General features: G+C 42.9%; 1 protein-coding gene across 6 annotated transcripts in view; it reads right to left on the bottom strand.

Moving 5' to 3' along the window:
• Positions 1 to 1,768: 1,768 nt before the first annotated feature.
• Positions 1,769 to 14,820, bottom strand: part of NUGGC (nuclear GTPase, germinal center associated) — a 54,324-nt gene continuing 41,272 nt past the window's right edge. For all 6 annotated transcript variants that reach the window (XM_023636205.2, XM_070261278.1, XM_070261275.1 and 3 more), the window contains 6 exons: positions 11,837 to 11,994; positions 10,172 to 10,310; positions 8,886 to 8,994; positions 8,084 to 8,220; positions 5,764 to 5,854; positions 1,769 to 2,252 (listed from right to left, as the gene is read on the bottom strand). In XM_023636205.2, coding sequence (XP_023491973.2) covers positions 2,113 to 2,252; positions 5,764 to 5,854; positions 8,084 to 8,220; positions 8,886 to 8,994; positions 10,172 to 10,310; positions 11,837 to 11,994 — 774 coding nt within the window. In that variant the 3' untranslated portion in view covers positions 1,769 to 2,112. The remainder of the gene's footprint in view (positions 2,253 to 5,763; positions 5,855 to 8,083; positions 8,221 to 8,885; positions 8,995 to 10,171; positions 10,311 to 11,836; positions 11,995 to 14,820) is intronic.

Genomic DNA, 14,820 nt, shown 5'->3' on the forward strand with positions numbered 1-14,820 from the left:
CTCTTAAGTACTATCTGTCAAAACTTTGTAGGCTTTATTTTAAACTTCCTGATAACCCTCATAGTTTCAAGGTAGGTACTAATGTTATCACCATTTTACAGGTAAATAACCTGAAGCTCAGGGAGTTTAAGTGATTTCTCTAAAACAGTGGTTCTCAAAGTGTGGTTCTTGAAACACTTCTGGGGTCTGCTAGGCCAAACTGTTTTTATAATATTAAAATCTTGTTTGCCTTTTCCTTTTTACTATGGTGACCCTTGCACTAATATTAAATATTAAATATTAAAAACAAAGGTGGGTAAAACCACTTGCCCCTTAGTGTGAATCAAGGCAGTGGCACCAAACTACATAGCAGCTATTGTATTTCTCATTATCCTGCACTTGCAGTTAAAAAAAAGAAGCACATTCACTTAAGAATGTTCTTAATGAAACAGTATAAGTTATCAACTCTATTAATTACTGACCCTTAAGTAGATGCCATTTTACTATGTTGTGTGACAAAAAGAGAACTACACTTGAAGCTCTTCTACTGCCTCAACGGAAAGCACTTGCATGATTCAGTTGTGACTTGAACTTGACATTGTTTTCATGGAATATCATTTTACTTGAAATAATGATTGACAGACAAACTATCGTTAATCAAATTTGGTTATATGGTGGACTTTTTCTCAAAAAAGAACTAAATGAACCTATCACCTCAAAGAAAACAATGGTATTTGTTGCCAATGATAAGATAAGCTTTTAGGAAAAAATTTTGGAATTTTATAAAACTTGTCTCCTCCACTGTGAGCTTGACAGCTTCCCAATACTTCAAGAATTTCCTGGTGAAGTTGGAAGAGACATTAACAAATATGATTTTTTTGGTATTACATAATGAAATGTGTAATCTTCCAACATTTGGAAGATCTGCTTAATTCAGTGAACAAATATTTTCAAAATGACCAACGCCTGATATGTCAAAATCACGCATTGGTAAAAGATACATTCAAAGTATGAGATGTATTATAGTGTAACAGACTACGAAAAAAGTTCACCAGTATGGTTTCAGATTCCACACCACAAATCTTTAAAAAACTACTACTTTTCAAGATAGTAGTATAAGGAAAAATATTCAGAAGTTATTTGAAAAGGCTATTAAAATACTCTGCTGTTTCCAACTCTCTATCTGTGCGAGATTGTTTTCTTTATATACATCAACCAAAAAGACGTATTATGACAGATTGAATGCAGAAGCAGACAAGAGAATCTAGCTGTCTTCTATCAAACCAGAGAGTAAAGAGATTTGCAAAAGGATAAAATAATGTCATTCTTCTTACTAAATTTTTTTGAAAGTAGTTTTTTCATAAAAATGTTATTTGTGTTAAAATGTAATGGGATTGTTATTTTTAAATGAATTAGTAAAGAATTATTTAAAATTTTTCTCATTTTAATTTTGGATATAAGAGATATAACCCCCATAGACAAAACTTAATTTTAATTTAATTTAATTTTAAATTAATTTTAATTTAAAATTTAATTAAATTTTAATCTAATTTTTGATATCAAGAGATATAACCCACATAAACAAAAGCTCTTAGAGTCCTCAATAATTTTTAAGAGTGCAGGGTCCCCAGATCAAAACGTTTCAGAAGCACTGATCGTAGAGGATACTCCCGAGAGGAGGTGAAGCCAGGGCTCTTGTCCGTCTCTCTCTCAAACCCATGTTGTTTCCATGGCACAATGTTACCTCCTTACCCAAAAAGTCTCATCAGTATTAAAACGGGAACTAGAATTGGATCCCTAATGCTTTATTTTGCAATGGGTTTTTTTCCCCATAATATTTAAGTTTTTGACGTTTACATATTTTTCTTTGGTGAAGCACGAGTTTCTAGTCCCTAAAGCTTTAGAACTCCATTGCGGATTCAAGACAGCTCTTTTTGTCTATAGAATAAAAATGAATGTTGCTCAGGAATTAGCTCATGCCAGAAGTAACAATATATTGAATTTTATATTGCATATAAAGCCCAAACAGTTGGGAGATGTTCTTTATTAGGTTTTTCTTAAAAGAAGTAATTCTACTTATTTGGCTCCAGGCTTGCTTTTCATCCCTTTGGTGTTAAGCCCCAAGAATTAAATCTATGTTGTAGGGGGGCCAACTTTGCTGGGGGACATCTTCAGAAGGAACTCTTGCATGCCCCTCCGCAGCACGGCATTCTCAGCAACCTCCCTCAGGCTTCTGTGCAGCTTCTCCATCTCCCTGTATTCACTTTTGACATCTACAGAAGAGAAGAAAGCATGTATCAGGAGTTAGCGTCCTTTTCAGAAGTGTCACCAGAAAACAAATCCCCTGAGAATCCTATTATGACCTGGGTCACTTGGCCCAGAATGCAAGATCTAGAATGGAGCTTAGAGATCAGACAGTCCCATCGATTTGTTTTATAAATAACCCGATCAAATGGGCATTTTTGCTCTTACTTTAAGGCTCACCTCAGCATATGAGTAACCCTCAAAATGAACACAAATCTACCAATAAAAAAGGTCTGGGAAATCACTAGGTCTTTACTAAGGCCTCACAAGCGCTCAGTGGAAGGATACAAAGCCACCACACAATAAAGCTCCCCTAAGTCCTCTCCAGGCATCTTTCCCCCTCCCCTGATCTCTCTCTTCCCAGCAGTCCCCAATCTAAGTCAATCTGCTCTGTTTTGTCATCTCCGGTTTTCATCCTATGATCTGTAATCAAATCACACCCTTCTGATGATTAAATGTATGTGTCAACTTGTCTGGGATGTGGTGCACAGATATTTGGTCAAACATTATGCTCAAAGTTTCTGCGAGAGTATTTTTGAACGAGATTTACACTTAAATTGGTGGACCTTGAGTAAAGCAGATTGCCCTCCACAATGTGAGTGGACCTCATCTAATCAGGTGAAGATCTGACTAAACCAAAAGGCTGGTCTCCCCCAAGCAAGAGGGGATTCTCCAGCAGACTGCCTTCAGACTTCATCTGCAACATCAACTCTTCCTGGTTCGACAGCAGACTGCTTTTGGACGTGAACTGCAACTCTTTCCTGAGTCTCCAGCCTGCTGGCCTCCCCATCACATTTTGGACTCACCAAGATTCCACAGTCACATGAGCCAATTCCCTAAAATGAACTGCTTTCTATACATACACACGCATACTCTGTTTGTTCTGTTTCTCTGGAGAACCCTGACAGATACAGTCCTCCTTAAAGGGACACTTCAGACTGACCTTGGGGTTGGCCCTGGTGTTGCTCCTGAGTGCCTCTCCAATCCCCTTGGCTCCACACACCCACATCGTGACTCAGACTCACCTGCCCTGAGCCAGGCCAGCGGTGGGGCTCATGACCAAGAAGGGAGTTAGAACCCTGAGTCTATTTGTCTTGCTCCTGAGTCTGGAAGGTCGCCCTTCTCCTTGCCGCCTCTTAAACCCTGCCTGTGCTTCCAGGCTCCACTCCAGGACCCGGCTTCCATGAAGCTTCCCCACTGCCCCAGCCCTGAATAACACTGTCTTCTGAATTGCTAGAACAACAATCTGGTGCCCGAGTGCGCCCCCTCCCTCAGGTCTTTGTTTAAATGTCACATTCCCAGTGAGACTTTCTCTGACCACCCTGTCCCCTGCTCTCAGCCCTCCCTCTCCCCTTCCTCTGCTTTCTTTTCCTCCAGAGCATTTACCACCCTTCAGCATGCCACGTATTCTATTTATCCTTCTGCTTACTGCCTGCTTTCTGCCTGCTGGGCTGTGAGCTCCATGAAGGCAGAGATTTTTTCCCGCATTGGTCACTGCTGTATCCTCAACACCTACAACACGGCCCAGCACTAGGAGGTGATTATAATTACTTGGAGAGTGAATGCATACTGTCCACCATTGTGATTCACATTCTTACACATCGTGTTTTACCAACCAGGTAAGACTCAGAGCAGGGACTGTGTTAGATCTCTTTGGCACCTGGCACACTTCTCCCCACATGGTATATATTTGCTCTTGATGGTGAAGAAAAGGGAATGGTCTTAAATTATGGCAGAAGCAATTTACATCAAACTCAGAGGAACATTGTCTATATGTGAGACCTGGACAGCTGAAAGACCTTTGGTGAGTAGGAGCTCTTCAAAGAAGACACAATTGGATAACTATAATCTTAAAACAGGTTCCTGTGAAAACCTAGACAGAAGGTCATGAGAGAAGGCAATAAATTATAGTGTGAGGGTGCTGCATCTCCTTCCCAAGGGACCATCAGGAACAGGTTAGCCGTCCAGCTAACCAGCCAGAGATGGGGATGCTGACGATTTCCAGTGAGACAGAGAAGTGCAGGAGAGACGTTTAGAAGCCGCAGTTGTGGCTTTTACTTTGGAAATAGCTCTGACCACTTTCACCCTGACATAATGACACACATAAATGGCATCAGATCTATTTTTTTTTTCCAGCAGGAAACTGTGCACATGGTTTAAAATTTAAAGGCACAAAATATACAGAGTGCAAAGCAAGTCTCGTGCATTCTCTGTGCTCCAGTCTCCCAGTTCCCCTCCTTGGAGGCAACCAGCATGACCAGGTTCTGTGTATCCCATGGAGATTTTTATGCATATACATATGTATTTCCCTTTTTTCTCTCACAAATGGCAATACGTTACACACATTTTTTTCACTTTACTTTTTCCCACTTTACAATATGTTTTGGACCGCTACTTTCAATCACTACTATATATAAAGTCACTTCATTCTTTTTAACAATTGCATGGTCCTCCACTAGCTGTGTAGCTAAGTTAACTGGTGCCCTACTGATAGATATTTGAGTTGTTCCAATGTTTGACATCATAAACAGTGCTGCCCTGAATAACTTTGTCCACAGGCCATTCTGCTCACGTATGAGGATATCATAGGATAAATTCCTAGAAGTAGGATTGCTGGACCAAAAGACATGTGCATTTTTAATTTTGTTAGAAATTGCTTAATTGCTTTTTGCACCAATTTACACTCTCCAGTTAATACCAGGGAGCCTGGTGGAGCCCACGGCATGAAAGGGATAGGGCACACACAGCTGGTATTGTACCCCCAGGTTCCTGGTGGATGAAGAGAAACTTTCTCCACCACTACCAGAAAATGAGGCTTTTTTTTTTAAAGACTGGCACCTTAGCTAACAACTGTTGCCAATCTTCTTTTTTTTTCCTCCCCAAGTTCCCCCAGTGCATAGTTGTAGATTCTAGTTGTGTGTCCTTCTAGTTGTGGCATGTGGGACGCCACCTCAGCATGGCCTAATGAGTAGTGGCATGTCCACACCCAGGATCCGAACCGGTGAAACCCTGGGCCACCAAAGCAGAGCATGTGAACTTAAGCTCTCAGCCACAGGGCAGGCCCCCAGAAAATCAGGCTTTTCATTAAAAGCTATCAACTTAAAAGAATGGGTTTATGGAGACAGCAGGGCAGAGTTATGGATTTGAACTTGCCACTTTCCAGCTATGGATCCTTCGGCACATTATCGGCACATTATCTAATCTGAGTGTCTGTTTCTGCATCCGCAAAGTGGAGCAGTAACATGTACCTCTGACGGTCAGTGTGAGAATTCGATGAGATGCTGTGCACACAGCCTGAGTATGATGCTTGGTCTCTGTTGGGTGCTCAGCAAAGGGTGGGAAAGTCAGAATCGTCATCGTCATCTCCAGTCCTTGCCCAGAAAATTCTTCCTAACTTAATTTCTTTAAACCCAGTAAAAAGCAACCACAGCTAGGGGTGTCTGCAAGATCACCCTTTATGTAAAGGCTTTAAGTATTTACCTGCAAGCTCCTTGTAGAGACCATCCCCTTGGGATGAAGCAAGGGTCAGCATGGTGGCGATACTGCCCTTCACCTTCTCCGTGATTCCATTCTATACAACAAAGGATGGTCATTGTGTTAGGGTGGCACAGCCCAAGGGAAAGGGAGTCTTATGAAAGGGACCCTACACAACTCCCCAACCAGCCAGTGTACAGCCTGGTGCTGCCAAAATCAAAGCCAGGTCCAAGAGGGGCCACTGGAGAGCACATCAAAGTCCGCAGTGGTCATCAGGGCAACATTCTTGTGGGGTCTCACCTGCCTCAGTATCTCCTTTCCTGCCCATCAAGACTCATGGGGGATTGTGCTTCTGGTGCTAACTGACTGAATCAGGAGCTAATGAGGATGCATGGAGGCATGGGGCAGAGAAGAGCAACAGCAGAAATAGAAGAAGAGGACAAGCCTGTCACTACCCCACCATGCTGTCACACATTAGTCACTGGATGAATGTTTACTGAGTACCTGCTTTGTGCAACATGTCATACTTGACATACCTGATTCTTCTTCCCAACTGCCTGAGAAACGTCTTCTTGCTACTCTTAGTCCTTCTATCAACTAAAACCACCTTCCCTCTTCTAACCATCTCTTGCCTCCCTTTGAAAATAGCTGACTCTTTCCTCTAGCCTGACAGAGCCTGGTCAGATCCGGAACCTGGATCTCCTGACTCCTACTCTTATGCTTTTTTCTTCAACACACAGACCAAGAACCCTGAGCTCTAGTCTCAGCTCTACCTGTGAGCCTTGAAATGCTACCTTAGGCTCTCTGGGCCTCAGCTTTCTTGTCTGCAAGATCAGGGAATAGGAACATTCTGAGGTCTTGCCCAGTTTCAACTTCCAACATTTCTGTCATTTAAGATATTTGTATATGCTCAATGTACTAATCATTTTTTAGTGGAACTCTTTTCTGGGGTACCTTATGGGCCAATTTTTATATACTCAATGGGGATTGGCTGCTGTAGAGTTTGGCCAATTTTCTGCATGTTTTTGTAGACTGCGATAGCATGTTAAATGACAGAAACTAAACTGCTACTGGTAACTGAGATACATCTTAGCCATTCCAAGAGAAATTACATCCTTCATATTGTGGAGAAAGGCATTTTCCAAAAGTGCTGTGGTGGGAGGAGGGGAGATTGAGTGGAAGCAGGCTGGAGATGCTTCAGGAAGCAGGCTGGTTCAGACGTGGACTGGAATAGCAAATAGCCAGCTTCCTCAGGAGGTCAGGAAAGGATCAGCTAAGCCTGGATTGAGGCAGAAGAATTTGGAAACTTACATGGCCAAGGAGGCACCAACCGTGGTTTGGATTAAAACAAAGACTTTATATTACTTGGAGAGGGCGGGTGGCAAGCCAAGAGACCCAAGCTGAGACAAGATGGTCCAAGTGTACTTGACAGAAGCACTCAAGTCCAAGGAAACTATTAGTAACTGTCTTCCAAAATACAGTCATGCATCACTTAACGACAGCGATACGTTCTGAGAAATGAGTCGTTAGGCGATTTCATCATTGAGCAAACATCATAGAGTGCAGTACTTACATGAATCTAGATGGTATAGCCTACTACACACCCAGGTTATATGGTACTAATCTTATGGGACCACTATCATATATGCAGTCCGTCACTGACTGAAATGTCGTTTTGCAGTGCATGACTGTAGATAGCATCAAACCTAAATCTATGCGAGGTACCATAACTGACTGACCTATAGCAGTTTATTGACATTTTATGTAGACTAGACATTTCCCTCATTAAGAAACCTGTTCTGAGATAATGCTGTCATTGGAAATGCTGGAGCCACATGACCTGTCCCAAATCCTAGCTCTGCAACTTACTAGCTGTGTGGCCTCTTGATACGTCTCTCTCTTGCTTCAGTTTTTTATCTAGAAAATGAGAACAATAATAGTACCTATCTCATAGACTTGCTGGGAAATAAATGAGCTTACGTATGTAAGGAGCTTAGGATCGCACCTAGATATTACAGTTACTGTTCTATTGATGACTTATTAAAGAGGAAAGATACCAGAGAGAGCTGGAGTGGCTGCATTTTTGAAGTCACAGCCCTAGTGGGGAGCCCGACACCCACATTCACGGTGGCAGTGAAGGAAGAATGCTAAGCGCCAGCTGCCTCCTCTCCCAGTATCGTGGGCATTGGTTGGGCCCACTTTGCAGAAGGCATCTGGCTCTATTTGGGCCCAAATGACTACTAGTTCTTCCGTCTTCTGTACCCGCTTCCCCTCCTCCCCCAGGAGGCTCTTCTGGACTGGAATTCAGACTCTGGATGTAGAATACCTTCAGTTGCTGAAATTGGTGTTGCATCCTTTCTTGAGCCCTTTCAAACATGCCCTCGGCCACCTGCTGGTCGACCCCTCTTCTGATGACATCTTTCATTCTCTCACAAGCTTTTTTGCCAGTGATCTGAGCTGCCTCTGGCAAAAATGATAGCCACAGTCACACCACAGCAAGGACTTGCTTGGAAGTCTTTAGTATTCAAAAGAAGGACCAGCAAAGGAACTATATATATATATATATATATATACACACGCATATACATACATACACACACACTTACATATATTTATATATGTAGCACCATTTTCCATACAGTGGAAATCGTTTATAATAACATGATACAAAAAAATTAACACTCTCAATATTTAATTACTATCATTCAGAAAATCTAACGAGTGAATTAATCAGAAGCTTACAAAATTCCACTCCCCCTACCCTAGAAAAAACAATGGGACCGCCAAAACAAGAAGAAGCTAGAAAGTGAGTTTACAAATACTTAAAGAAAATAAGAATGAGAATTGTATAATGGATTTTATAGTTTAGTTAGCTGAGATGTAGCATGGAGAGAAGCAAAGTGTCTAGATAAAGAGTGGACAGAAAGAACTGGAAACACGCAGATGAAAATGGCTCATGAATTACTTCTCCCCACACCTTTCCAAGTATTTGTTTTTCAATTTGTAGAGTAAGAGTGTTCCGGGGACTTAGGGTGCAGAAGGACAAATACTTTGATGGGGGAGCAGCGGAAAAGGATGCTGGAGGAGCTGACAGAGAGATCCCAGAGAAAGCGGAAATGTTGCCCCACCTTCGTAACAGGGCTTCAGGTCGCTCTGAACAGAGGTGGTGAGAGACTCATAGATCCTCCTCTTCTTTCTGAGGATGTGTTCCTCCATGTCTCCCAGGATGGCACTTATCTGAGAATCCATGTTAACAAAAGGCCGTTTGTGACAATTCCTTCACAGAAGCAGGTCAGGTGTCCCTGTGTGTGGCCACTATTTCCCTCTGCCTTATATTATGGTTTGCTGTTTATATGTTGTTTCCACAATTAGGCTGTGAGCTTCTCATAGGCAGGAACTTTGTCTTAAGCAACTTTATATCCCAAAGTGCTTCCCACAGGGCCTGGCACCTACAAACAACTCGGTAAATATCTGCTGAGTAGAATCAGGCACGGGCAAGGTGCTGGAACAGGCCCTCTGTCAGGGAGGGCAGGGAGGCACAGGATATTTCTCTAGGGTTGCCAGGGAATTTGGGCTGGGCCTGTGCTATGGACCAAATATTTGTGTCCCCCTGTATTCATATGTTGAAATCCTAACCCCACAATGTGACGGCATTAGGAGGTGGGAGGTGATGAGGCCATGAGAAGGGAGCTCTCAAGACTGGGATTACTCCCCATATAGAAGAGACCCTAGAGAGCCCTTTGCCCCTTCCACCATGTGAGGTTACAGTGAAAAGATGGCCGTCTATGAAACCAGGAAGTGGGCCCTCACTAGACACCAAATCTGCCTGTGCTTTGATCTTGTACTTCCAGTCTCCAGAAGTGTGAGAAATAAATTTCTGTTGCTTATAAGGCACCCAGTTTATGGTATTTTGTTGTAGCAGCCTGAATGGACTAATACAGCCTAGAAGAAAATGGGTCACGAACAAGAGTCTTGAGTACTCAAAACTAAAAGTGATCTACAAAAAAATGACACTTCTTTAAGCTTCACTGCTTTGGATAATACTTCATAGTGGCAAAAATGATAGAGAGGTTAGTGAAAATGTGATAAGTGGATTCAAATTCTTACAGATCTAAGGATCCCTTGCAGATTCTTCCAAGAAACTGAGTCTCCTCTACAATCTCAGCATTTACCATCGGTTGCTTGGCAGTGGAACAAAGCTTGTCCAGTGTCCTACCCCTCCCCGCCGTCTCAGGACAGCTTCTCTCTCCCCCATCCCACTCTGTTTTGTATCTCACAGTGCCTGCTATGAGACATGCCCAGACCCTGGACACTCCAGGGGAACAAGCAGGGAGAGACAGGTAACCTCCAAAATCCTGTGGGGCAAAAGTCACTACCCCACCTCACCACCCTCTTCACCTTATAAGGGTCTTACCTCCTGGATCAGGAAACTTTTTTTGCAGCTATCATATTTCCAGCCATTTCTTATTCCAATTTCTGTCATTTTCTCCTGCAGAGAGTGCTTAAAAGCATCTATGTGAGGCATCAAAGCTGAACCAGTGGGCTTTCCAGCTCTACAGAAGAAAGCAACGTAAAATGTTAAGAAACAATGTGACCACCATGGGGCTAAAACAAAGAGGAAACTAGCGGTATCCTTTTATTAATTTTTAAGAGAAGGGGGATGAGATCTAACAGTTACCAAGTTCCTACAATGTGCCAGGCTCTGTGCTGTGCCAGGCCCTTGACATAAAAAGCTATGATATCAATGCAATGAGGCCCATTTTACAGATAAGAAAACTGAGGTTCAGAGAAGCTGCTGATGTGTTCAAGGCCACACAGCTAGTAAGTGGCAGAGCCAGGCCTTGGACACTGATCTGGTAACCTCAGAACTCAGTCTTTCCACTGCCAAGGTGTTTCCACTTGAAAGGGTGGGACTTGAGGACTGTTAAGGTGTAGACCTTAAACGACGGGTAAGATTTAGGGAAGTGAAAAAAAGAAGGAGTTATTTCCCATGGGGACAACATAGTGAGAACATCCCAGGAGTAAGAAGCCACAGGTTATTGAGGCGAGGGCATAGGCTTGAAATCCCAGCTCTCTGCTTATGAGCTGGGTCACACTGGGGAAGCTGTACGATTCCTCTCTCAGTTTGTTCACTTGTAAAAAGATAGAAGCCACTTCAGAGGGTTCTGGGAGGACTCAATGAGATAATGCATGCAAAGAGCTTAGCACAGCTCCTGGTACATCTCAACTGCTCTTTGCGACCCTCCGGGCTGGCTAAAGCAGAGGGCTGACACCGGGCAGCAGTGCGGGGAGAGATGGGAAAGGCCAGCTGGAGCCAGGTGAAAGGTTTTGAACACCATTCTAAGGAATGTGGAGTTCACCCTACAGACTGTAACAAGGGTGGGGTGGGTGTAGGTGGGATGGCATAATCCTAAATGAGTTCAAAGGAAGTTGGGGGCAGGAAAGGGAGGCCCTGAGTAAGAATCAAGCAAAGGTAGAATGGTTCATGCAGCAGCTGCCGTGGACCAGGTGAAATGCCAGAGGCGAAGGAGGGAGACGATACAGGCTGCTGCAGTGGGATTAGGAGAGTCTGTTTCTGTTGATGGAGAAAAGAATTGGAGGTCTAGGAAGGAGGGGGCACCATGAAGGTCACACAGCTGGTAAGTGTGTGAGCATGCAGCATGTCAAAAACAAACAGAGTCATCAGCGAGCCACTTTCCCTTTTTGCATTCAGGAAAATTTATGAAGGCTATGTGTTTGCTTAACTCCACACTTTCCAACCAAAATACCCTGTCCTGGGCTCAGATCCATAAGAAAATTTATCCCCTACTGCATGTATGAGATATTTGACAAATAATAGGAATCATAATATTAGTTTGAAAGCAACATCTCCATCTGTACTCCAGGTCACCATGGGAAACTTTTAAGTAAACCAAACCAAGAAGGCTTTCGTGTTTTGCCAAAGACTAAGCTTTCCTCCTCAAGTTGCAAGCTACTCTTTACACTTCCAGATCCAAAGCACAAATTCTTAAAGTTGAGACTCTGGCCCAACGTTCTTTAGATGTTTCTTCACAAAGAAGCAAAAGGAAAGATCCTTTACCTAAAAATGCCTCCAAAAACAGGATCGATCTGGTCATAGATGGGTTGAGTGATGGCTTCATTCAGATCTATTCTTGTGAGAGTCCTGGAGGCATAGATGCCATTTTTCAAGCAAACAGCTTTCAGAGTCTGGTGAAAACCCTGGTTTCCTCTACTCCTCTAGATAATTAAACAATAAGTTAGTAGAGTTAGTAGGCATTAACTAGAATGTCACAGGATCAGAAATGCATTGCCTTTGGCCAAAGGTTATTACTGAGAATCACAGGGGAGAGTAGAAACAACTTGATCTTTCAACGTATTATTAAACTGGACAGAGAGGAGAGCAGTCACGACTCAAGTCGGCAGGGCTCCCCTGCCCTGGGCTTCCAAAGCACACTGTGCTCACTCAGATCATAGCTCTTCTCATGCCATTTTGTATTTGTCTGTTTTCTCAGCAGGCTGCTATACTAAACCATCAGCTTGTAGAGCTCAGGCACAATGTCTTATTCATCTTCATGTCCTCACCTCCAGGCAGCAGCACAAGTAGCGCTTGACAAACATTTGTTAAATGAGCAATTATTAAGTGAAAATGTGCTATGACCCTACTGTGAGTATATGTTTCAGATTTTCCAAGTTAGTCCAAATTTTTACACTTTTTGTTAAGTATCTAATGAAACATAATTGATTTGTATATCTTTGTAGTATTTTTTCCCAGAGAAATAAATTAATAAATCAAAGGAAAAAATTATGAAACTAGAGCTACTAGAGACATTGATAAATTTTAGCCAGATACTGATCCTTAATAAAGAGAACAAAAATACATTTGCACTGACCAAAATTTCAGTAGAAGTCTTCGTGATTATTAATCAATGATACATGTTTTAAGGCAATATGTTTCAAGTGAATGCCTGTGTAGCATGATACAATTGGCATCATACCATATATATATATTTTAATATTCTTCTCTTTTCACTTATTATAATAATGAGCATTTCCTCAATTCATTGTAAATACTTTCAAAAAGTTATTTCAATAGCCACATAATATAATATCATATGGATGTATAATAATTCATTTTACCATTTTCTTATTATTAGACATTTAGGTTATTTCACTGTTGCATAATGATATGATGTTAGTATATAAACATTTGCCCAAATTTCTGATCACAAAGGAAAGTTGCTTATCTAATAAGAACACTTTGGGTATGGTTGCAGTCACAGAGAAGGACGCCATTAAAGAGCTGAGAGAGGGGACAATTCACGGAATGAAGTCCTAGTGAAGGCCTCAAGGTGGCTGATATTGCTCCTTCCTTTCATAAGCAAATGGTCTCACAGGAGTGGTCTCCACCTCGTGCCTTCACATCTCAGCGCCCACTTACTCACGTTTTGTGATCTGGGATCTTCTACCATCATATAGAAACGGTTCTCTTTAGGGTCACTTAGTTATCTATTGCTATGACACAAATTACTCCAAATTTAGTGGCTTAAAACAACAATAAACATTTATCTCTCACAGATTCTGTGGGTCGGGAACTCGAGTATGACTTGTTGGTGTTTCACTGTCCACTGGATGACCAGGCTATGTGGCCAAGGTTAAAATGCAGATAAGTGCTCCCCAGGGAAGAGACCAGTGCATGATACAAGGTTGCTGAGAACAGACAACGTGTGCACCAGGCTCAAGTGGCACAGTGTTTACTTATAGCAAGATGAAAAAGTGTGCACAAGATCCAGCCTCTTGCCATGCATGGGTCCCCTGTGGCCAGTGGACCCACTCCACAGCTGACACAGGTGATGTAGCTGCACACATCCCATGTTGTGCTGCAGTAAGAAGGACCCAGGCCCTCCCCTACGGATCTGAAATACAGAAATCTTGGAGCTTGCCTGAGGCCTTTGACGCCTGCACTAAGTAGAACAAAGTAGACACTGAGCATAAAACAGGGAAAGAGACCCCCACAAGAGACAATAAGCCCAGCACAGGCTGTGAGGGCTTTCATCTCCTGGCAAGGAAGCGTTCCAGGCCCAAGGCCCATTCTTACATGGCCAAGTAGGGGTCAAAACTGCATGCATAAGTTGACCTTCCCTAGCAGCTAGCCAGTTCTGGCTCAGGGCTTCTCTGTGAGGTTCCCTGAGGTGTTGGTGGTGTTATGGTCTCCTGAATAGGGCTGGAGGATCTGCTTCCAAGGAGCTCACTACAGGGCTGGCAAGGTGGTACTGGCTATTGGTGAGGGGCTTAGCTCCTCTCCATGTGGCCTTTCCACATAGCTGCTTGACTTCAGCATGTGGAGGCGGGCTTCCTCCTGAGTGAGTGATCTGAGAGACCCACGTGGAAGACTCAGTGGCCCTTGAGACCTAATCTCAGAAGTCATGCACCATCCCCTCTGCAGCACTCCACTGGCCACAGAGACCAGCCCTGATTCTGTGACGGACAAGACTCCACAAGGGCATGAATCCCACGAGGTGGGGCTCACTGGGGCCGTCTTGGGGCTGCCTACCACAGTCACCAATGAATACTCTCAATGGCCAAATCCAACAGCTTCTTCCTTACCCCACTTATCCTTAACCTCTCAGATTATCTGATAATCTCCTTCTTAACAAACTTTCCTGCCTTGGTTTGTTTACTGGAAAATGAGAAATTAAGCATTACACTAAAAATAAGTACAAGAAAATAAGCATTACACTATTTCCTTCCCCTCCTACCTCTCAGACTACTCCTTCTCTGCTCCCTCTCCTGGCTCCTCTTTATTTTTCTTCTCCCTAAATGTGGCCTTTGTTTGAGGTTATGTCATATTATTGTCCTCCTCTCTACTCCTTCTCAATACTATTCACTCCCAGAGATCTAACTATCAAGTTCTTGAAAGTGACTATCAAATCTAGACCTCCAGCGCCCCACCTCTCTAGGGCTTGAGCCCCACATTTCCATCACGCTGTTAGATATTCCAGCTGAATTAAATACAAAACACATACTTTCCAATACTGAACATATTGCCCTCCCTCCTTATTTCGT

This window comes from Equus caballus, chromosome 2 (genome assembly GCF_041296265.1).
Source record: "Equus caballus isolate H_3958 breed thoroughbred chromosome 2, TB-T2T, whole genome shotgun sequence".
Classification (NCBI taxonomy): domain Eukaryota; kingdom Metazoa; phylum Chordata; class Mammalia; order Perissodactyla; family Equidae; genus Equus; species Equus caballus.